The 25,748-nt window shown below is 39.4% G+C and overlaps 1 protein-coding gene across 1 annotated transcript in view; it reads right to left on the bottom strand.

Moving 5' to 3' along the window:
- pigg (phosphatidylinositol glycan anchor biosynthesis class G (EMM blood group)) overlaps positions 1-23,082 on the bottom strand; it is an 84,570-nt gene extending 61,488 nt beyond the window's left edge. The window contains exons 1-5 of the mRNA XM_085368375.1: positions 22,873-23,082; positions 22,567-22,772; positions 12,716-12,925; positions 12,057-12,245; positions 6,160-6,298 (exon numbers count right to left, since the gene is read on the bottom strand). Coding sequence (XP_085224501.1) covers positions 6,160-6,298; positions 12,057-12,245; positions 12,716-12,925; positions 22,567-22,772; positions 22,873-23,026 — 898 coding nt within the window. The 5' untranslated portion in view covers positions 23,027-23,082. The remainder of the gene's footprint in view (positions 1-6,159; positions 6,299-12,056; positions 12,246-12,715; positions 12,926-22,566; positions 22,773-22,872) is intronic.
- Positions 23,083-25,748: the final 2,666 nt, after the last annotated feature.

Raw genomic sequence — 25,748 nt, 5'->3', positions numbered from 1 at the left:
CTATCAACCTGAATCTACAATCTATCTGGCTATGCTACAGCCGTCCAAGGGAAACATTAGTTGTGCGATCTCGCGTCCAAATGATTTGAAGATGGGGACCAGTCTGCAACCACTTGCAGTCAGCTGCTTTTTTTAAAGGGACTTAGGGCGTAAAGAATGCAATAAAATTGTGGTATAACTGTCTGCTATTAATTTCTGATTGAAAGAGGTCAAGCTGGCAATTACATGCACCAAAATTGTACCAACCAAAACAATAACTTTGGTTACTAGCCGGTGGTAACAGCTATCTGAGGTTTTAGATTTGTGTCTGCAAATACTTGCCAACTAGGAGGTAAGTGGATAACACAAACGGAAGAAGGTTTGTCTTCAAAGTAAAAGCCCAAATGTGTCAAAACGGACAACTTTTACTTTGACTGTTTGTGGATCACTATAAACAGAAGCCTAAATCAGAAACCAGAAAATGAACAAATTGAAAGAAAAAATATCATTATTATACGATTTGTGGTTGTCATTTCTTGAAGCTTGTCAGACACTTAAGTTGATACTTGGCTTCCTATCCTGAGCTTTCAAGTATACAAACAGAGAGTGGGAGTATTTTCCCAGATTGTCATTGAAGTGAAGTTTTCAGGTTACAATGATGAACTAAACTGGTGCGTGATATATTCAAAAATGAACAAAGCAAATCACATGTGTGGTGAAATGGGAGAGCCACATACTGAAGCATGAGACAAACCCCACAGCTATGATCTAATTTTGTAATTGGACACAATGAAATAAGCCTGGGAATTATCCATTTCATATTAAAAGGAGATGGATTTGCAACAAGACACGGGTTTTGCTGTATTAAGCTCATAGCTATTTGGGATAATGCCACAAAGCTATCAAGGATATCGGCCTTGTTTAAATCTGCTAGTTAGCGATAAATGTCCCAAAAAAATGTCCAAAAAAAATAATAGTCTTCTTCTCAAAGGCGAGTACTTTTCAAACCCGCTGGAAAAAATTAATTCATCTTATCAAATGTTAATCCCACATTAACTGTGTCTTAAAACCACACATTAGAATTTTACAATGTTGTTTTTTGTTCTCTGACAAGCAGTAAGTAAAAGCCTATACAGTTACGTCCAATGAAACTTCTTTAGAACAGTACCTGCTTGGTTTGCACTGTAATTTCTGACTTACACAGAACGTTCCCACAGAATAGATGTGTCATAACACAGTTAAAGGTTACAGCGGCTGAACGCTGATTCATAATTGAGAAAACTGCAGCTAGTGGAAATTCAATGTGCAATCCAATATCTGCCTTGCTAATGTAAAATACAGCCATAACCAGTCATACATTTTTGAAATGGTACAGTGAGGGATCATTCAGAACTTCTGGAGGTCACAGCTTGAGCACTAGCACATCAAACCAAAACAAATGTGCGTCGACCATGTTTTTTCATTTATGACCACAAAGGTTGCGTATTTATTTTTTAAAATCCAGCTCAAAGGATGTATATAAAAGATGAAGAACGCTATAACACCATCCTAACTTTTTGAAACAGGATGTGAGGAGCAAGAGGTGGATTAAATCTGAATAAGAAAATGATGGACACTGCACTTTCACAGGGTCAGACACAAAGTAGGTCTGCAATAAACAATATCCTGCTTTGTGCCCCTTTATGACTCTAAAGCTGCGTTCGTGCTGGAAGCAATTCACAGTGCCGAGGTAAAAAGTCAACACTCAGTGACTATGAGGTTAAAAAACCCGACACCAAGTGGGTGGATCCCAAGATAAATCTGAGTCTACTTTGAGGGGAGTGATTGAAGCAACTACCAATAAGAGCACAGGGTATTGCTGACTGATATATAACCTGGTAGTAAATATATTAAAGGTTTAGGCAGCCAGAGTCTGTAATGCCGGCTTCACAGCGATGGGCGAAAATCCAATTGCTCCCTGTGTGGCTGCAGCCTAATGGGACCATAATTTACAAGATGAACATCATATTGTATTCATTAAAATTTGAAACTAGTGACTGAGACCTTAACATCATTAGTAAAATAATTATTGAAGTCACAAAACAAAAGAGTCAATGGTAATTTCCCCATTGAATTCTATTTCATTTGACCTCTTTTAGAAACAAGTGTTGATTTCAGTCAGCTTCTTGAATTACGGCCATTTGTATACAAAGGATGCCCTTTTCATTTTAAAGTAATTGGAAAAGACATCAAATTAATTGCCAGGAGAGGCCTGTTCACTCGTTATTTCATCCCAGATTAAGCAGAGAAAAGACCTGGAGTTAATTCCAAGTGTTGAACTTGGATTTGGTAGTTGTTGCCTGAGGCTCTCAATAGGAGGCCTACAGAGCACGAAGGAGGCCAAAGGAAACAAAACTGAAGGCGCAGATCGCCAAAAAAGCAGCTGTAGTAAAAGCCTACCAGAGCATCTCAAGGGAGGAAACACAGCATTTGGTTTATAGGTTCCAGAGACAAAGAGTCATTGATTTCCATTAAAGTATTAAATACAGTCCCTATATTTAAAAGGATGCTAGTTTGTCCAATCACATTTGAGCATCTGAAAATGGGGACGTTGAATGAAAAGTTTGTAATTGCTACAAATTTCATTTAAAACTGTTGTTAAACTCCTTGAATTAAAGATGGAGGCCGACCATCAATCACAACTTGATTGTTTTTAAAATCCACTATGATGGTACATGGTGCTACAACATTACAAAAGAGGTCTCATTGTCCACAAACCTATGGACCAAAATGTATGACAATAATCTGCTGAATTAATACATTATTAATTATGTGTTATTACAACAACAACAAAAAACTCAAAGTGTCTTCCTGATCTATCAAATCTATAAAAAAATAAATAAAAAAAACAACGTTTTTTTGCACATTTCCTTGGATAAAAGATGGCTCCTTTGCTGAAACTCCTCTCATAATGCACTCCATCTGCAATGCAGACTCCAAGTTTCCACAGCACACTTTTTTTTTTTTTAAAGTTGTCAGACCAGTTTCCTATAAAGTCACAAATCCACCTAGATTTCATTTGAGCAAACACAAACTTTCCACTGTCAGGAGAATTTAATAAAACATTCTTTCTGTGTCCAAATCCAAGATAAATACAAATTATCAAAATACATTTTCTAAGCAAAAAAAAGGACAATTACAGAGCTAAACAATAACCAGAAGATTTCTGATACCAACAGTGTCTTATTAACGCAGCTTTGCCCCAAGTAACATCAATTAAATGTGTTGTCAATCTGCAGTAAGAGGGTTTTATTTTCTCAATGATGCATTCAGATTAAAAAGTGAAGCTCAGGTAGTGAGGTGGTGCTGAAGTCTGATCGTCCGCAGCACGTTCTAATGAAAACAACAGACAGATGAGCTCTCTGCTAATGACCTATCATTCTCACAACGTTCAAAATAAAGTTCTGCTAATGAAGGCCACTGATTGCACTAACTGATGCATTAAAATAGAACACACTTGCATCAATATATTTACATCTAAAGTGGTAATGAGTAACAAGTCTGTGCCTACAGAAAGAAAAAAATCAAGGTACAGAACTTTAAATAGACGTCAGTGTCCTCAATGTAGTTCAGTGATTCAAATAAATAGATAATAACATAAAAATGTCCCTACATCAAGGAACTATAGGGATATTTCATGATTGCTAGAAATCCATCCATCCAGAGAAGGACTGCTCAGTTATCAACTAAACCTAACATTATTGGTTAGTGAGGGGCATCCATGAACTATACGGGTGAAACACACAGACACACGTATCTGCTGATAGGTTCCAGGTAAACGGCTACTTGAATAAAATACTAAAATGTCACTCACCAAAACTGAAATCCAAACTTCTGATGGGTGGCATCACACCACTTCCACACTGCCTTCATTGTTTGGCCCTGAAGGCTTCTGCTTATTTTAACTACCGTTAATCGAATTGTCTCAATAGGACACAAACACTCTACAAACACTGGCGGCAAAAGACCTCGTGATATTTTTTGATCGTGCTCATTTAAACTTACATATTCAATGTTTCAGACCTGTTTGGATTTTGTTTTATGTTCGTTAGAAAAACTTTAAGGTACAATATTTTCCACTCCGTGTTTGGCATAGAGATCACCGGTTTATGAATGAACTTGAATGAATGAATTCATTCAAAAGAAGAGTTTATTTCATTGAAGAAAACACATAATTTGAAACGTACTTCATCAACTTTCTGTGGTTGTTGCATGTTTAATATTTAAACCAAAAACCTCTGGTGGTTAAGAAAAGAGTCAGTCAAACTGTGAGCCCAGCGGGAGGCATAAAGTACAAACAAAACCACACACGCTGTAGCAACTCCACTTAACTGTTAATGATTAATTAAGGTGAATGGTTCACATATAATAAAATTAAATTAAAAAAAGTAAGTGCCAAGACAGTTTCAAAAATAGACTTGGCTGAGAAAGAAGCAATTATCACGACCGTACTTTCACACTTAAACACATTCATTGCTGCAAAAGAAAGCTCTGCTCATAAGCCTCTGTGTGCAATGACACTGTTCCTCACACTAATGAAACGTTATGTGTGAGAACTCAAGAAAGGCTGTAGCAGCTGGCAGACACATTACAAAAATCACACAAGCTCTTCAAGTTAATGGCAAGTCTGCTGCCACTTGCATCCTTTAAACGTGACCTGTTCTGATCACTTCCAGATCCATATTTTCCATTCTTGGACACGAGCAGATTTGATCACATTTAATCTTCTCGTAACATCCTGCAACTTCCCAAAATTGACATCATTTACTCTGTGCATTACCCTGCTAATGTCAAAACCTCAGATTCCTGGCTGCTGCTACTGTTGAAGTTTTAAACCAGCTCACTCTGGAGAGCCTGTTGTTAATTTCATGAACATGTTTGGGTTGTTCACAGCTCATTTGGATTCTTATTCCAATTCTCTGCAGTCAAAGATATGAAGTACTGAGTAATCAGAATGCATAAATGGTGTGGAATAAGTCATTCAAGCGCCTGTTACCCTCCCTTTAAGCCAACTTTCTTATGATTGGCTGATTTGTAAAGAGAAGGCCTGAGCTTCCGTGGCCAGAATATACCCACTACAAGGTGTTTTACAGAACAAAAAAAACATGTAAACTGAGCATTTAATACAGTCTGAAGTATTTGGCTCACGTGGATTACTTGAAAATGTCCTGAGCCATATTTCATATGAACATCCACACACAGTCACAGGTGTTTTAAGTAACTCTGAATGTAGCGTTGTGTTGGTGCCAGACGGGCTGGTTTGAAACTGGTCAGGAACTGCTGATCTGCAGGGTTTTTGCTACACAGCTATCTCTAGGGTTTATAGAGCAGGTACAAAAAATACAAAGAGAAAATGTCCAGTGAGCAGCAGTTCTCGGGGTAAAAATGCTTAGTTGAAGCCAGAGGTCTGAGGTGAATGGCCAGGCTGCTTCAAGCTGATAGGAAGAGAACAGCAACTCAAACACCCACTAGTTACGACCAAGGTATGCAGAAGAGCATCTCTGAACATGTTAAGCCTTGCCTTCCAAATGCAGAAGCAGTAGAAGACCACATCTGTCAGCTGAGAACAGGAAACTGAGGCTACAATTTGCACAGGACCATCAAACCTGAGGAGCAGAAGATTGAGATTCTGAACAGGCAGCTTTTCTTCAATCTCTGCTGCGACATTCAGACGCCAGAGCAAACAACATGAAAGCATGGATCCCTCCTGCCTTGTTTCAATGCTGCTGCTGGTGTAATGGCATGGAGGATATTTTCTTGGCACACTTTGGGTCCCTTTGTGCCAATTGAGCATCATTTAAACATCACAGCCTCCCTGACTATTGTTGCTGACCAGATAATGTGCCATGTCTCAAACTTCAAATCATCTCAAACTATGAAAGTGCAGCGTCCATCATTTTGACTATGACAATGAGTTCATCCCACAGTCACCACATCTAAAATCCAACAATACACTGCTGGGATGTGGTGGAACAGGAGATTTGGATCATGGATGTGCAGCAGCAGAATGTCAATATGAACCAAAATAAAGCAGTAAAATGACGTCCAAACTGGTACTATTAAGATGGAACTAAAAAGCGAGTGCATATGACAGAAAATAAGGAAACATTAAAATTAAGCATTAAACAGTAGAACAGTTACCTTTTCTTTTGAAGGCTGGACTTATGAGAACCAAAGGTGTACTGACTTCCGGCTCCGAAGAGCCTCCGTGGCTGCCGGTCTCCGACATGCCGTGGTCTCCACACAACACCAGCAGGTAAGGCAAGGATCCCTCGACTTCCTGAGAGAAGCAAACCTGAAGGTTAATGGCACTGCACTGTAGATGGAAGGCAAACTTTAAAGCTCTGAGATGGGATTTATTCAAGCCTGGAGCTAAATGTGTCTTGTGTCAGCTAACAAAATAAAAACGATACATCAAGTTTGGAAAACAACAATTCGTTAAAATGATGGCTGCTGGGCTAATGGATTACTTCTTCAGATATCTTTTCATTTTATTACGATGGCGAAATTCGACAGCAACATAAAAGGAAGGTATTAAATAATTACTTGTAAAAACAGAAAGCCGTAACAAACACTGAGGCTGTTTCATACCATCTTCAAAAAAAAAAAAACCACACACAGAAAACAAAAACACACAGAGGGCGAATCGTAAGTCGAGGATGACAGACTGTGATCAAGCTTGGTTTCTTCCTTAAGTAATTCCCTTTCAACTAGACTCACAAGAGTCTTCCATTGACAATGAATTCAACAGGGAAAGCCTTATGAGTCATAGCAGAGGGGCTGGTTTAAAGGCATGACTGTAGATGTTAACAAAACAAAAGCCAGATCCTACCACATATTACCAAAAGACACTTCAGTTCTAATGTTGTATCATACCCACAAACAATATCAAAGGCCATCATTTATTATTTAAGAGTGAAAATTGTAATCCATTAAGCAAGACAACCTGAAAGACAGACAAAGTAATCATTAATGAGGTAGCTGGGATAAACCCTGCCAAGACGAGTTGGATAACACGAGTATCCGAGCAGAGGAGCAGAAAATGCTGCTGTTTTTGTAGATGGAGCTATTGAACGAGAGAACATAAAAACATGAAAAATGGTCTGAGCCGAGGCTGCAGGTGGAAAGCCTGCGCTGAACTGTGCCTTTGCGCTTTGCTGAACAATTATATTAGTTACTCAGCACAGCAGCAGCAAAAGACTATCCTCTGCCCCAGATTTTACCTCTTGGATGCTTGTTATAGGATGGCACTGGACACAAGGGACGATGGGGGTAAAGAAAAGAAACTAAAAACCACCTCGCCACACGCTGAGTGAGCCTCTTTTCTGTTTAAGATAAGTCAGAGTTTTCTCCTGGATGAAAGCACGGTGCCGACCTCTTCTGGGAGACGTTTTTTCACACTTCATAACAAACCTTTTTTGGGCCAATACACTGTCCTGAATCAGACACTTGCTCGTGTTCTCCATGAGTAAGCCAGGAGGAAAAACAAAAGCTTCACTTTACTCTGAAATCATGTTTTTTGATCTGGTAAATCAGTGATTCTCAGCCCAGGGGTATTTTAGCTGTTAGGAGGGTGGAAAGCTCAACTAAATAACTCATAGAAGAAAAAGAAATTGTACTTTGATTCCACGTTATGGCAGCCATACATGCCCATTCCTACATATATGTTTAAATGATGATGCATGAGCTGTTTATTTGCTTCTCCATAATTTTCTCTTCCCGTAGTTCTGGTAAACTCTTGTTTTTCTCCAGAACTGTGCAGACTCTTTCAGATGTTTTCTCATAAATCCGTCTTGTTCTTGGGTGTAACCAGTGGATTGCATCTTGTTTCTCTTGACTAGACTCTAACAATGATACAACTACCTCCTCAAGAGTGTTTCTGACCGGGCTATGGAGGTCAAACACAGGAAGCAAAGATCTCGGTTACGCCTAATGAGGTATTATGTCTCATCTGGTCATGAAACTGCTGTCTGTCAACTGTCCGGTTACTTTGAAGGTTTTAAAAAAAGTGAAACTGCATATAAGTAATAAATTCTAAATCCTTAACAGTTTATACATTTTTTTTGTTAAACCCCTTAAAAAAAAATCAATCACGTCTTGATCGACTGTGTTATATCCACTTTACGCTTCACATCCAATTTCAAATCCACTGTTGTGGTGTACAACAACATTGTCTGGCTGTCCAAAAACGTCATGACCTAACTGCTCATACAAAGAGCCATAAAAAGCATTTTGTTTTTAGTCCAATCATAAGAACAGAAAAAAGAAACCCCAGCAGTTAACTGTACATTTCAGATGAAGGAAAGACTGGAGCGATATAGCTCATTAAAACAACAATATTCAAGCGTTTGAACTTAATAAAGGTAACTGAAACAGACACATGAAACTATTTCCAGGTATAAATGTTTTTTTCACTTGTCTCCCTGACAGGCCTTAGATCACTTGCTCATTCTGCAGGTCATATTTAAAAAGTTTTATACTTTAAACAGCAAAAGTAGAAACCAACCCGTAAAAATTGAAATATATAGAAGAGAAGATTGAGGCCATGAGCTCTCCATTAACACAAAGGTCTTACTGAGGTCTTTATGACCAGGAGGTCCTGCTTTCCAATCATGTTTTAATGGAGAGTGTTGCGTTAGTCCGTGCTGCAGGTAAAGAATTTCTCTGTCCCTAATTTGCGCTCGGTTAAATAAGCCTCTCGCTTCATTTTGAGGTAGCCTCTGAGGCTACCTCCATCTCGAACCACCGTCCCTTTAAGAGCATCAAGGAGCGGCGGCAGCAAATAACACACAACTTGCGTGTGCAGTGAGACATCCTGATACCTCAGTATCATAAACACCCGGATATATTAGAAGCATGTGCTGATTGAGGAAACGTTGTTTGGTAGGAGCTTCTAAGATATCCTGCGGGACCCCACTGGACTGTGTCTATATTTAGGTCATAGTGCTGCTAAAAGAAAAAAGAACAGGCACAGCTTCCACTAATGTGACTGAAGCAAGACTTTCAAACAGGTTTCATTCAAAGAGCTCACTGGGAGCACATGTGAGGCTGCCCACAGCACAGAGATATCGCCATGAGCCCGGACAGACAGTTTTTAACAAGACAGAATTCAAAACTTTGGGATCTGGTGAAATGTTGAATCAACTTATCCAAAGGAAGGAAATCTTAAAGGGTTACGTGCACTTGGCTTCTGTTCTCTCTGTCATTTCAAATATACCAAAGCAAAGGGAAAGAAGAGGGAGGTTGTAGTCTCATGTAGACATGACTTGACAATCTAAATACAAGCTCCATAGCTGAATGACAGCAAGAAAATGCCCATTAGCAACACACACACGGTGCAAAGACAATATGCATGCACAGCTGCCAGACCATGTGAAAGGAGGGGGGGGAGAACAAAGGCACAAGACCTGCACACTGATCAAAGGCAAAATTAAAGATAACAAAAGCTTAACAGTTTATTAAATCTCTGGTGGTTCCTGCAACAGATAACATAATAAATGCTGGAAACGGTGCAAATTCTCTGTGTAATTAAATGCCTACCTAAAAACTGATAGTGTTAAAAAAAGAATCACTGATAGCATCATATTAATATATTAACCAGTCATTACTTCATATTTGCATATTTTCCTGTCTTTACTTTATTATGACACTAACTAGATTTAAACAACCATAAAAAAAAAAGAGTTATTCTATAAATTTATTAGAGACAAACAGATGCTGACAAGCAATAGCTAATTTCAGTTCAGTCTTACGAAGCACATCAGTCCCATTAGCTTCACACAAAAATCTGAAGGCAAAGCACTAAAACAAAATATGGAGAGCAAAATAAAAAATAGAAGTCTGTCCTACATTCACCTCTCTTTAAAATGGCTCAAATTATATTAACAATGAGCAGCAACAGCACTGACAGTCCAATACTCCATCCCTCATCTCTTCCTAAGAAAAATAACAGCCTCTTCTGAAGCTTAATGTTCCATGTTGCTCAGAACCCAACAATGAAACCCTGGACCCAAAACAAAAGACTGAAAGGAGGTAAAATGCAAAGCACATACATGTAAGGTTGCAGAAAATGCAGAGTTGGATCTTACATTATACACAGTCGTATAAGTTTCTTGGAAGTGGTTCAGGCCTACCTTTCAACTGGGCTTTTCAGGCCACAAAAAACTACCTCAAGTATTCAATAAGGTCTATTGGATTTGTGTAAACATCTTTTGTAGACTCCCTCCTTATTATTTACCTTGAGTCCATCTGTGGCAACTGAAGGCTTGTCAGGGATAGTTAACAGGCAACAACAGAGCTGAAGTACTTTAGTGCTGCTAAATTAATAATTAAATACTTTACCCATGTTTTTTTAGATGTTTTTGAGTGTTGCAGTCCATTATTTTTGTTATGTTTTGGTTGTTTTTGGAAGAAAGCAACAAGACTCACATTTTATTTGCTTGGCAAACCAATTTCTGAGATTTTACATGTCTATGGGTCATGTATGGCCTGAAGTAGGCTGAAAGGGTTCCACAGGTTTCAAATAAAGAGGAACTATGCAGCTGGGATGCAGTATGCCCATCAAGTTGGGCACAGGTATCGTCATCACACAGCTGCTTTTATTTATGTTCACCCTTAAGACTCTAGTAGCAGCTGCAGTATTTTCCCGAGCAACAGGCGTCACCACTCAGACAACAGTGCAATATCAGCGCTAATATAGGAAAGGAACGAAGTCAAAACCCAATAATTTTCCCCAAAAATTATTTCTTGAAAGTCTTATCTTTTCAAACTGCTGACCAGGGCTCTAGACTAACTTTTTGCCATGGTTGCACTGGTGTACCTGACTTTTTTTCTTAAGTGCACACAAATTTTTTAACCACATTGCTTAACACCACAGTTTTACATGTTCACTTTTTTTTTAAATTAGAGGACAGGGGACACTTGGGCAGTGCATTTATCGCAGCATATAATGTGTTTTCTGGATACACTGTGCTTGTTCGGCGTTTCCATTCGAAACATATTAGCACCAGTCACAAACACAACGGTCTTTCCACACTCACGGCAGTAAAAGCAGTGCATCATTCTGTCAGCTTTACTGTATCTTAGCCAGGGAAACTGGTCAAGCCACTCGCTTTAAATACACGTTCCCCTTTTAACTTTCAGTGGGCTCTAGCTCGGAGTCGATCGTATGTGGCTCGTTATGTGATGTCGTCTCCGAACCAGTGTTAGACGTAACCTGATGGCTTAGTGTCACAGCACTGGCTATGAATTTCGGGCAGATCAAGCATTAACCTAACGAAAAAGTTATCAATCGTTCTTTTCAGTCCTTTCTCATTACCCACAGCTGCATCTACTTCTGTCGGACGAATCAGAGAGGTCCCGCACTTGACCATCTCTGATTGGTTTAGACCATGATATGCATAATGTGCATCTGTTGCTAACCACACGGAGACTTTCAGAGTTGCAGAGGCTTTTTTTCTTTTCTTTTTTTTTTACTCGAACAGCTGAGACCTAGGATTGTTTTTATAGTCGTATCGTTGAGAAATTAGGTTGCATGTGTGACTAAATTGGTCGCACTCTAGAGCCCTGTTGACATATCTCCCTCTGTATAATCTCTGAGGTTCTGTAGTGATGGTAGTAAAAACTGACACGAACGTGTCTGCAACCCAGCAGTCAAGAGGTATACCATCGGCAAAACAGCAGCTAGCAACGGCAGATGTGAGATCAATTTGACATCAGCTTTGTCATCCGGTGCTCTTCCCAAGGTGGAGAATGTTGACTATGACAAAGTCTTGGAGGTATTCTCCTGAATTCTAAAGATGTTGTCAGTTCCTGACTACCTTTGTTTCATTTGGAATCCATGCATCTCTCTAAAGACTCGGGTTGAGACTAGTTGGTAAATATTGCTAGTTAGCTACAATTAGGGGCCTTGGGATAAAAATAATGAGGTCTCATAAAAGAAAGCTTACATTCTAACCCAACAGAAACAAAAAGGAATTCTTCTATAACACAGAATGCAAATGATGCACATAAGAGTAGAAGTTAAGAAAATAAATTACCTTTGAAATGAGAGCACTATGGATCTTCTTCAGGATGTCGTCCATCTCCATCAGTTTGGGTTGGATGAGTGAGCTATACGGTCCACTCATATGACCAATGTGGTCCAGGCCTAGGTAGTGGAGGATTAAAATGTCCCAGTCATCTCTCTTTAAGGTGCTGTCCAAGTGACGGGTTACATTGTTGTCAACCTGGAAAGAAGGTGACGCACGTCTTTAGATACAAGATTTGTCATATTTAATTTAGGCTTGTTTTATTCAAAATTCATCTCCATACCAAGACTATCCTCATTAAATCTGAGCTAAGAGGAAATTTACCCAAACCTGTGGTACCCTTGATAAGTAAACATCCCTCCTATCAGGTAATGAGCTCAGAACCACCAAAATCCTACTATAAACAAGAACAGATTGCAAACAGTCCCACAGAAAATTGCCGCTAAGGCATATGGAGCTATTAGATGAGCAGTTTTGATGTGATGCTGGCTGATCAGCTGCCTTTATCCCTTGTATGACTTGGATCATTTTTATGTATCATTTCTAAAATTCATGTACCACATCAGCAACCAGGTGCTCTCATTATTATTATTTTTTTTTTCATATTAGCAGAAAATTACATTACATGACTTTTACAAGCAAACCCCAACGGCTCAACTCACACATACCTCAGTGTAGTCAGACACGAAAAAGGAAGTTGTGCCATCATATTCCATGAAGTGTTTTGGGAAAAGGCGCACCCAGGTGTCATCCCCGTAGAATACTATCCTCTTCCCTGCAGTTTTGGCTTGCCAAATGAGGTTGTCTTCCAACAGTGCAGGAGAATTTAGGTTCATTACCACATCAATGAAGCCTGGGATACTGCCAGTGGTAAGAGCCTGGGGAGGAATATGTTTTTGTCATTGTCCTTTGAACAATAATTGTCTTTTAATGGTGTTATAAAACCTTACAGTTTCATCATATTAACCCCACTAATTAGGATTTGTGCTGCAGTACAGGGATTGGTTAAAAAATGTATACATTCATTAATTTATTTTATTATTAAAGGTAAAAAAAAAAAAAAACAGTCAAATTTAAATGGCTACTACACTGATCTAACATTAGAAATTAAACCAATTCCCACATCACCAAACCAATCTTGCTACCACAAATGGAAAGTGAAAGCTGAATCAGGTAGACACATGATATTTATGAAGTATAGTTTCTACCGATTTCATCATGGAATCTGAAATAAAACAACATCGGCCTCCATTTGACTGACAACTATAACACAGCCTATTTTGGAAGCCAGGAAAAAGCTTGGTGCATCGTCGAGGGGGAAAGTACAAAGGCCTTGTCTTTATGCAGCGAAGTAGACAAGAGATTGTAGATGATGGCAGGAGACATTGTTATTTAACACCCCCCCTCCATGTGCTGCCTGGAGCACTGCTCTGGATCCTCGGGGACACTCAAAAATCCAGACTAAAATGAGTAGTGACCAGGATTTGTTATATGAGAAAAGCAAGACGGAGCTGTCAAGGGGTCCAGGGCCAGAAAATTCCCTGTCATCTATTCATCTATATCGTCCCTTATTGTGTTTATGTATTCATCTGATCAACCCTGATCAGATGAGTCCACATCTGGGTATTTTGTTCAGTGTTTTTAGGGGGGTTTTTTTGCTTACAAGACATTTTCAGCAATTTATGCTATATCACCGTATAGGTGCCACTTCTCTATCGCAATTCTATGGCTTCTACACAGGAAAAAAACCCAAAGATGTCACACTTCAAAAAATGGGGGTAGAAATGAAGTATCATGCATCAATGTCACAAGATTCAAGCTTTTCTTTATTTTCAATCACGTTTTGAATACTAACGCCAAATGTGAATTTCTATGCCAATGCTGAGGTTTAGACTAATAATTTGGTATTTCATGATTTTTTTTTTCTGTTAGCATATTCTATATTTTATTTTGTTCATCTTCATTAATAACCACAACACTCCTGGTTTAAAACCTATTTCATTATTCTTTAACATTCATTCAGTGCAAAATTGCATTCGAAACAACTGTGCAAAAGTCTTGAAAACCCCCTTATTTCTTAATATTGCAGTAGTGCAATGTTTCTATTGAAAGATTTGCAAACATACATGGACACACAGTATATAAGGCAAAAACAAAATCTGAGAAATACTAACCAGGCTGAAAATCCATATTTGGTTATGCCCACCTTTATTCTTCAACAAAGTCTAAACTCTCTTACTGAGCTTTCTGGCTAAAAGTAGTCTTCAGGAATAGTTCTCCAGGCTTCTCGAGGGACATTGAAAGCTCTTCGTTGGATCTTGGCTGGGGAGGCCAATCCTTGACTGTGTGTTTTTCTATCCAGGTATACTTGGATACACACTGACAGTGAGCTGGGATTTTGTCATGATGAAAAATGAAGCTGTTGCCAATCGGACACTTTCCAGATGGTATTGCATGGTGGATCAAAATCTGACCAGACTTTCCTGCATTAATAATTCAGAATTAAAATAAGCGAAATTCACCAACATCCCCAGCACTACTGGTTAAAAGGCAGCTCCAAACCATGACAGAGCCTCCACTGTGTTCTATAGATGCTGTACTGTTTTAGATTATAATGACAATTTTGAAACAAAATTTTCACAACTGGGTTCATCACTCCATCAGTCCCATTGCCACCAATTTTCACACCAGTTCTTAAGTAATTTCCCTTCCTTACGAATGACTTCTTGACCGACAACCTTCCACTGAGACCATTTCTGATGAGGCTTCAATGCACAGGTGACAGATCAAGTGAAGGGCCAGATGAATCTCTCAGTTTCTGTGTCGGGTCTTTGCTGGAGTTTTTCATATTACTTAAACAGCATTTGATAGTCATGTCGTTGAGCAGCTTTACAAACAAAAGATTCTTCTGAAAATTGTCAGGGATAGGGACTTGACTAAAAATGAGTGAACAGCAGCCACAGTCCCCCCAAGAAAACCATCAAAACTTTGAAAGACCTTAAAAAAGACTGAAGAACTACTACTCAATGCAACCTTTAAAAGATTACAAGGAATTCTGGAGCCTTGGAAGCAAAATACAAAGAAGTCACAGTGGTTTACGCCTTTTGCACATCCTTGTAAATAACAGCCACTAATGCATACCAATATCTTTTATGTGTTTTTTAAGAGAAATAATATTCTTCTTAAAATATTTGTGTCTCCCTATTTAAAAATGACAAACTAATACACAAACTCTGGTACAAAGTAACCCACTAACAGCAGAAGCCTCTCAGTTGTTTCTGTTTATTCACAGGTGTAACAATTCTGAAACCCATCCTCTGAGCTCTGTTCCTGAGCTCAATTATTCACAACTTCCTTCCTTGCGATTGTTTTGCCTCTGCCAGCGCAGGTGCTTGTTTCGGGGAGAGATGGATGCTTTCTGCTTCAAAAGCAGGCGTCTCTTTCAGTTTGTTCGCTCTCAGGAAGGTCCCAAGTCTATTAATAGAGACAGCCTGACTAATGAAAACAGTGCCTTGGACATAAAAAAGGGCAAAAATGATAACACTGTTTGCAAGAACAAATGAAGGGACACAAAAGCATCTAGACGATTGCACAAGAAAGATCCGTTTGAAAGCTGTGCAGAAAAGTTCAGCTTAATTAGGCTACATCTTAAAATCCTTCTTGATGCCAAAACGGCATCGAGAAGCTGCCCGAATGAATCAGTGATTCATCAACGTACTAATTACTGTCCCACAGTATGTGTCTAGGCTTGCGATGCTACTGCGTAAATGTCAAATACAATATCAGTGGGGTATAGAGACACTCTCTGGCATAGTGATGAAAACTTGTCAAGGTGCCAAAATGCAGACGGAAGGGGGCTGCGATTCTGAGTCCTCGAGCCTGGAAGAAGATTTTTCAGTTTCCTCCTCAGTGCTTACTTTCTCTTGACTCGTGAAAGGAACACTTTCTACCATTAACCTGAAAATATCCAGAATTTCTCAGGCCTTATGACCAGATAATACATATGGAGTTTTAAAACAAAAGCAAAAACTATCATGCCTTGCTGTGTTCTTACTATCCCGGGAGATACCAGCCTTTGAAACACCCACAGCTGCTATGATTAACTGAATTCACTGTCCAAGTCCGGCATCTCAGTAATGTCCACTGACTGCTGTGCCAGTGGGAGCGTGGGGCTCTACCGGCCACATGTGAATGCAGGACTGGGGAGGGAAACTAATTTTCTCTGCTTGCCATGGTAAGAATGAGTAACTAAACTGGGGATCATCAAATTTTGTAAAAATGACCCCCATGGGGGGTTTTCCTTCGTAATAACAGTTTGTTTCCCACAAATAAAACACAACACACAAAAGAAAGAAGACTATAAAGCCTCACTGTGCACCAGACTTGAAGTCAACCATGCAATATATCTCCATGGAGATATACTGTTATATTATTAGAAACTGTGGAGGTAGTCGTGTGTAAATTAATGGCTGTGACACGGAGAGATTATGATTTAGGTTAGTTGGCTGTGTCATAGCAGTTAATTGGGTGCAATGCAGTGATAGTGGGCAGTAATAGGCAGTTGGTCTGTAATGCCACCTACTGGTGTGTCATCAAGCCTCGACGATGCAACAGAGCACTTTTTGTTTGGACAGCAGAACTTCTGAATCACTTCAAGGTTAAACTGACCAGCAAACAAATCTACGCGTGCCTCTGGGCCCCGATGACTACATGCCTGTTTTTGTGTGACGCACCGGCTGCAGGGTGACAGCAGATGCCACTACACTAGGCCGTGTTTTTATAGTTTTCTATCGGCTCCTCAATGAAAAAGCCCAGTTTGAAAGGTAGATGCCAATCATGCAGGATGTAATTGTGGAGAGGTGTGTTGAAAAATGAAGCCACTACATTAAGCTCAAAATGCAAGGTGAGTTACCTTGAATCTAGAGTTACAGCCAAGCTCTCTAAAAAGTGATTAAGTGGCCCTTCTGCAGGACTGCAGATGAACCACAAATCAAACTTGCATGTTTCTGGGCAGCCGAAGGACGTGCCATCTTGAATTTTCCCGTCTCCTCCGTGTCCATACTACACACCTCTGCTGCAACGTAAACCCTTCACACACGCGCTTCTAAATCTAAATCTAAAATTTACTCTTATTGATCTCCTGCTACAGCCGCCTGCTCCACCCCCTCTCTGGTCCTGTCAAGAAATCTTTTTTTAAAAGGTTCAAATCTGGGACTGTTTTTTTAAGCTGTCTTTTCTTTCCATCGCTACCGCTTCCTTCTCTAAATCCGGGGATTATGGTGAAACATCTGTCTCCCTGCAAGTCCACCTCAATCTCGCTCCACTCTATCCTGTCAGCCTTCCTCCACATCACCAATGACATGCTCCATAACATCATAACCGGCTTGTTTTTTTTCGGGGTGTTTGTTCTCCTTTCTCTCACACATTTACAGAAAGTTTACTTTTTTCTGTTTAATTCACTTCTACCTCTAAGTATATTTTTACTTAGCAGATGTAATTGGCAACAGAGACATAGAGTAAAAAGCATTCAAAACACCAACATCAATCATTCAATTAACAGAAAAACCCAGGACTTCATTAGTTTAGTCATCTGCACTTCCCTTTTGCCAAGAAAATCTATCCACCTGACAGGTGTAGTGTATCAAGATGCTGAATTAATAGCGTGGTTGCTGCACAGCTGTGTCTTCAGACGGTAATAATAAAGGTCGCTCTACATTTTGCAGTGTTATCACAGGGCACAGGGCCACAGATGATGCTGGTTTAGACGGAGGGTGCAGTTGGGATGCTGATTGCAGGAAAATGTGCAGATTTGTCAGCTTAATGTTTATTTCACAACCATAACCATGTAACCAAAGCAACCCAGGACTGCCACATCCAGCTTCTTCCCCAGCAGAAGCTGGAAGTGGCGGTCCAGCCAACGGGACAGCTTTTTTGCACAATCAGAGAATTTCCTGCAAAACTCTCAGAAACTGCTAGTCTGCATGCTCATGGTCCTCACCAGTGATCACCTTTGACAGCAGCTATCATGTTAGGGAAGTGTTCGCTTCAAAGATGAATCCCCGGGGTGGGGGGTAGGGTGGGGTCATGTACTATCACTTAAAGTTGTAGCAGGATGATGTTCAACCCCACAGTACAAGGATCTGTACACAACCCTTTTGAAGTTGAATCCCAGTCCTTATATGGCCTGCCTACTCACTGCACATGACCCCCTTTGAGCACATTTGGGACACTTTTCAATGGGCATGTACAACAGCCTGTGCAACATCCTGTAAATTAAACTTCAGAAAGACAAGAGGAGTGGGCCAATATTCCACAGACTACAGCCTTGAAAGGATTGTCAAGGACCGGCCATAAGTACTCAAGAACGTACAGACTGTGGACTGAGTTCTTAAGTACTTAAGAGAACTAGTCAAAATTTTGAACTTTATATGAATGGACTGAGTCTGGTGACATTCAGTGCCAACATGCACAGATGTCTTCAGGAAAGGGGCTACAACTGCCACATTCCTAGGGTCAAACCACTCAATTAACAGAAAAGTACTCCATGACTTCATTAGTTTAGTCATCTAGTCTACAACGTCAGAAGTATCTTACCTAGGCTAAGAAGCCACTTCTGACTTGACTTCTTCTAAGAAGAAAAAAACCGGAGTGCTGCTCAGTGGTCCAAAGTGCTCTTTCAGATAAAAGCAAATGTTGCATTCATTTGGAAATCAAGGTGTTCGAGTCGGAAAGAAGAGCGCAGAATCCATGATCTTTGAAGTCCAGTGGAAACTTGTGCAGTCTTTGAGGATTTGGGATGACATGTCCTCTGCTGGTGTTGGTGGTGGTTAGTCCACTGTGTTTTATCAAGTCCAAAGTCAGCACAGTCACCTACCAGGAGATTGTGGAGCACTTCATGCTTCAGTCTGATTTCTTCTTAGCATCTGACCAAACAGTTTGCCGAATAGATTATTACTGAGCTTGACGGGCAAACCAATTCATCTGACCTGAAGCCCACGGAGAATCCATGGAGTACTGTAAAGTAGGAGATGAGAAACACCCGACCCCGAAATACAGACGAGCTGAAGACTTTTATCAAAGCAACCTGTGCTTCAGTAACACCTCAGCCTCCACGTCATAACACACCTATGCAATAATTTGTGTTAACGGAGGCCCAACCAGTGTTGAGTGTATAAACAAACTTGCTTGGGCATTTCTTTATTATATATCATTCATTGATTACTAAATTGATTACAATACTAAAATAATCTGAGATAATGAATTCCTGATTTTAATGAGCTATAAGCCACAATCATCAAAGTCAAAACAAAAGAAGGATTGAAGTATTTCACTTTATGTTTAATAAATACAGAACATGTAAATGTTGACTTAAAAAAAAAAAAAACTCTTTCTCTACCCTCCATTCTCCATGCTGGTATCCCACTAGAGTTACTTTTTTGTGCCTCAACCTCTCATCCTGTTCACTGCCTAACCAACACATGCTCTCTGTCACCCTCACTAACCTGAAGATTGCCGAGTCAGCACTCTCATGCCTCCCGTGCCAGACGCTACAGAGGAGAACTGTGTCCATACCGTGAACCTTCAGCAGCACGTTTCTCCAGGTCTGAGTTTGTATTGCAATCCCCATCCGTTAAAACAACTCGATGCTGTCAGCACATCCTCGATCCTCCCACCGCAGAGCGCTTCCTCTAAGGCACAGGCTCTGCTTTTAGTTTTGCCCTCTGACACTCAGGCACACATATTCTGCTTCACCTGACAATTTCCGTTAGATGGCTTCCCCCAAGCTCAGCACTACCCGACACCCATGGACAAAAGAGGGCTGCTCTTTTTCCCCGAAAATCATTCCCTTTGCAAAATCTCTTCAACACCACTGACAACAGAGCCTGACTGAAATATCAAACTGTCAACTGCAGCCTATCACAAACATACAGGTACAGTGTCCTTGGGTGCTTTGAAAGGCGCTATTTAAATAAAATGTATTATTATTATTATTATTATTAAAGGTTTTTATGTTGTCCATTTTGCACCAATATAAAACACCTTTTATACGATTGCAGATTTTGAAATGGTTAGTCCGTGACACAGCTCCCGTTTGCAGCACATGTAGTACCGATCACAGACGAGAAGGGGCGATTTACTAATAAACAATGACTCCATCTCTCTTTTGTAACTGTATATATAATGCTATTGGCTGATGATATCAATATCAGATACATTCCCTAAAAAGTATCAGCAAGGGCTCCAGGCAGGCTTTAATTGGTGGTGTGCTCTCTGTCTGCCTGCGATGTTAACGTGTTACAGCACAGCAGACTGTCATGAAAGGTGCACATGACATGACTCCAACTCCCTCCTGGCTCCGCTCCCAAAATACTCTCGGCAACATGACACATCATCCAAATGTGACAACACACCATGTTTTCACGCTTTCAGCCATCTAACCCTATTTTCAGATACGGGCTGAAAACTTAGAGCTTAATTCAAAATGTTCATCACAGGTTCTTTTTACAAGCTTTTCTGGGCTCACAGAAGCACTGCCATTTCTAGCTTAAACACCTCTGATCAGGGACTGAATGATTTAAATCCTTCTCAATACAAGTCAAAATTACAGTCCTGGTCTTCATCAGTTTCACGTTTGTCTACAATCAAATTATCAAGAATCTGCAATTGCACAATGTATATATCGTTGTATTACCAGATCTTTGCACACCTCAATCACACAACTCTTTTAAACTGCCCTAAATCAGGTTGGCACCAGAATCAACCTTCTCAAGACGTTCATCCATATCGAAAACACTGATTAAGATCCTTTTGGGTGAAGATTTGGAGCTTTTCTTCATCTCCACCCCAATCACTGGTGGTGTACCTCAGGAGTCATCTTTAGGAGCTTTTTTGTTTATTTATATGTTCACTTTAGGCAAAATTTTTCATGAGCACAAAATCTCATTTCACTGTTATGCTAACAAAAAACAAATATATCTAACTTTTAATCATTAGTAGTCAACCCGCATAAGTTCCATCCTTAGCTGTCTCCAGGAATCTCTTCTGAGTGAAGACAAATAAGACAGAAGTTAAAAACATAGCGCTAAGTTGTTTTTTTGTTTTTTCAAGCTGATGGAATTTCCCTAACTTAAGTCCATTCACTCTCTTAAGGATATGAATACCAAAAGTGAATACGCACAAATCTGTGCGTAAATCATGCGTACGAGCATTTCACACACAAATCCATCATTTATCAACATTTTCATACCTGAATTTGTTCAAACTTTAGGAACAAATCGGAATCCTGTGTACAAACAAATGAAAGCCTGGCTTCCTTAGGAATTTAAACACTTTAAAGTCTTTAAAATGAATACTACTGCCACTACTACTACTAATAATAAAAATAATAACTTTTATTATTGCATTTTGGTTATTATTTATAGTTTCCTATAACAACATGAACCAGAAAATATACCGAATTACAATAAAATATTTTTTTAAGAAAAAACTAAATACTAAATGGAAAGGTGCAGGTGCACCTTTTTGATTTAAATATATTCCATTATCAGGTATCTTATCATATATTAAATGTTCTTATCTTTCATTAAAAAGGACTTCTATCATTGCTAGATGTCACACACTGTAGAATTTCTTGGCACTATTCCATGGATGCTGGAGATCTGAATTTTTTTCTCTATCATTGCAGTGATCTTCTCACCTGAGCTCTTATATATTGCCAAACAATTGTTTCACAATCAGTGATATTGCTCAATCAAATGCTCTCCATCCACCGAATTTATCAGAAAGATTTGAAGACATTTATGTTTTTTATGGTTTTTGCTCGCTTCCAATCGTCTAGCTATTTTCTTTTAAACAAGACTTATACTTTCCACAAGCATTTTAAAGTGTTATATTTTATTCTTCCTCCATGCTGTTTTGTTATGTTTCCTGTCTTGATTTCTCACACTTTTTTAACTGTCTGTTCATTTTGGATGTTTCTAAATGTACTAATGACTCTTTTAACACATTAAAAAAAAATACACGTCCAATTTTCTCATTAGTGTGAATCAACAGATTTCTATAAAACACCAAAACAGATGAGATTTAGTTGTTTAAATCTGCATTTGAGTTGCAAAGCGGACAAAATGGACAGTAAACTGAGCATTAACACTGAGCCTGGGTTTCATGCCTGTAATGGAAAATATTACACGCCTTCAGCACCATAAAGAGAGCAGAGAAGTTAGTGTGTATTTAAAGGAATACCACATTACAGGGTTAGGTATTAACAACAGAATATTCCTGGCATCATCCGTTTCAAGTTTTCACTACATAATAAAGTGCTAATGTAGAGTTTCAGAGATGCAGATTTATGTGTGGAGTTGGAAAGGATTTAAGAAATGCTGATAGTTTGGATCCAAGTGGTTGACTCACTACAGCAAACACTAATCCAGAATTCTAACAGACACACGCCATGATGAGAGACAGTGGACAGATTTGATGGGCGAGTTCTCATTTCAACATCATGCTAGTGGCATCCTACCTTGATCCTGGGCATAGTGACTGTAGGTGGTCTCGCCTTGGCCACAAAGCTGTGTGATGAGCCTCTTTCCACCACGTGCCTTGTGTAGGGCATATACATACGACCATTGGGTCCAAACACAAAGTCCTCTCGGAGGGCATCCACTAACATAATAACCACCCTTTTAAACAGGGGCTGCGGGAGGCGAGATGAATTAGGAGCGCTTCCTGTGAGGTTAGAAGAAAGCTTATGAGTTTTAACAGATTTATGTCAACAGTACAGGCCGAGGAGAGGAGTGTGAGCAGATGTGGATGAGGCTGGACTCACCTGTCAGCGGCTCGGCTGGCAGATCTGACAGCTTGCTCTTGGATGAGAAAGAAGACTTGACAGGTACGGGGAAAAATCCCCGCAGGAAAAGGGCAATGCCAATCACTTCGAATATTAAAATAAAGGAGGCAAAAACAGACGAGCGGACCTTCATGGTTTGGCCGACGGACACTTTAGGAAGTTAGGCTACAGAGATGACTTGCTAGCTAGCAACCAATATAACGCTTTCTACTCTGTTTAATTAAATTAAAAAGAGCAGTAAAAGTCATGGTATCCCATTTCAGGTGGAAGCGCTGTGAATCAAAATATTATAAAGCTACGTGTCAATGAGTTGCGTGGTGTATATGTGGGCGTAATTCACAATATACACACTACCAGCGGTTAGCACTGTGTTCATTCATAGCTGCTTCCGCATTGATAGCACGAAACTACGGGTGGGACTTAGAGCCAAACAACACCAAATCGCGTTTCCTACGACGCATGCTTGTCAGAGTGACACTGTTATTGCAAGGTATTAACCTTACAATATAAAGCACCCCGAGGCAACTGCTGATGTGTTTTGGTACTTTAAAATTGAATTGAATATTACAGTGTTATACACACGCTCACACACACATTATATATATTTATGACTTTCTGTTTAATTATAAGGAAAGTTTTCCATCTGAATGTTTGCAATTCTACCGCTGTTTTCAGTACCTTCCATCTCAACAGCAGAAGCAGTTGAAAGCTCTTACTTGTCTGACAGCCACATAAAAACTGCCTGTTGGAAACCTATGGCCATTCATTCCCTACGTTGCTGATTAATGGCCTCATTAGTCATCCGTCAGAGTCGTATGTGCTCTCCCTGCTATGCTGACAAAATGTGAAGGAAAAACAGGCCTATAATCTGTAATAGTCCACACAGATTAATAAGAAGTGTTCCTCTCCTGAATCCACTACACACGCTGAAGTACACTTTGTGAGCGTTTGTCCTCCTCCTCTTTACTGCAGCAAAATGCCAGCTGGTCCCTGAATTAGATTTGCTTACATTGCCTAAGTACAAAGGACAGCACTTAGAGGCAATGAGATACTTTCATCAGGCAAATGAACTGCTGGGGACAGTGTTGAATTTTTTTTGCACAATTTAAATGTGACACTGATAGGTTTGTTAGTTTTGTTTTTTGATTTTCGGATTATGTGATGGTTTCAATTACTTCTATCGTTGTAAGTATTCTTCCCTTATGACTTGGATGTAAATTAAAATACTATTTCAGTATTTAAGGCAGATAACCTAAGTATGAAGAATGCTTACATGATGTACATACTGTGAATGCCTGCTTTTGAAACCTTAATAAAAATATGAATTAAAAAATAAATAAATAAATGTGACACTGATGTGGTCTGACGCTGATGAAGCCTGACTGGACATTAGCTGGGGATGAAATTAACTTCCACCTCGTGGTGTGCTTGAGCTCCTGCTGCCATCTACTGGAAAAACAGAATATACAACAATGAATGATTTAGTTTTCCCCTAGAAACGCAGCATGAATGATGCAGAATATAAATTGTACTTTTCTTTCATGTGAAAAGGTCTAAAAAACAACAAATAAAGATGTAGTAAGTATGAAGGACTAGGTTCTAAATAATATTGATAGGACTATGGGATAAGTTTAAAGTGCAGGTTGTTTTCCTAAACAAAGATGGTTTGATTTGAGTTATGCATGTAGTATTGAAGCACTGTTAACTGATGAAAATGTCCAATCAGGCTTCAGCAGCGTCAGACCACATCAGTATAATTGTTCATAGTACATCTGTATATCTGCCCGTCTGTACAGCAAACTGTATTTCATTACCCGTATTTATACATGTGTAATGACAATAAAGGTGAATCCTAATCCTAACACATCTGATGTGTTTTGTAAAGTTGTTAAATGTGATTTCATGATTGGGGACGATCCCCTGATTAGTTGTTTTCTCCAACAAAAGCTTAGAAACAGTGAAGGTGGTTAAAGTCACTGATGTTTATTACCAATAAAATTTGTGAAAACTAGTACTTATCTAGTTATACCAGAAAATATTGTCAAATTGAGTCATTGCCTTTTTGGAAAAGATGTCATTCCAGAAGTATTAGTGATCCCAACTATCAAAGCATTTTCATGGTCACGTAAAAGTGTCTTCTAGGACTACAATAGGACAGTGGCTGTCGGCGTTTACTACCAACTAAAGCCAAACAGCCAGCGAAAGCAGTCTGATAGTTTCTAGTCTGAGAAGTTCCACATTAAGATAATGAAGGATGGAAATGGCATCTATATGTTTTTTTCTTTAAAACGACTGACAGTATTAGTGCCTCCCTAGATACTGTGTGATACTTGGGAAAAAATAAAACAAAAAAATATTAGCAACTGCTGTACGTGATGACACCAAAAATAATGCGTCATTTTCAGGTGTAACAGAAAGCAAAAGTGTATTTTTCCCGAAAGTCCCTTTGACATACTTGAATCGAGTTGTCATGGCGACCGTGCCCTGCTGAACTGCTTGGCCTCCTCATTGCGGCTCCCAGTTATATTTCTATATAATTCTATAATTTGATCAGGGCGCATACTGAACAATATAGCAGGTAGATGTTGTACAGAACTGTACTATGTGAGCTTCTCTTGTTTTACTTCCTGTTGAACCAGTGTGGGGGTTTTGCATTTCAAACATCTAGTCATTCTCCTGATTGGTTTCAGACTGCATTTATGTAAATGTTACAAGTATAACTATAAGTTATAACTATAATGGTCATGAACATGAAGGTGTAATGATGAAAGAATGGTTTGTAATGCTGGTGTTGTCTGAGAGAAAAGAGCCAATAACTTGTGACACATGTACAAATAAGGATTTTCACTCCAGTT

The sequence above is a fragment of the Diplotaxodon limnothrissa genome, linkage group LG2 (genome assembly GCF_057381915.1).
Source record: "Diplotaxodon limnothrissa isolate DT_005_m linkage group LG2, D_limnothrissa_male_GT1.1, whole genome shotgun sequence".
Classification (NCBI taxonomy): domain Eukaryota; kingdom Metazoa; phylum Chordata; class Actinopteri; order Cichliformes; family Cichlidae; genus Diplotaxodon; species Diplotaxodon limnothrissa.
The sequence above is the reverse complement of the archived record's forward strand: the minus strand, read 5'-3'. Positions and strand labels throughout refer to the sequence as shown.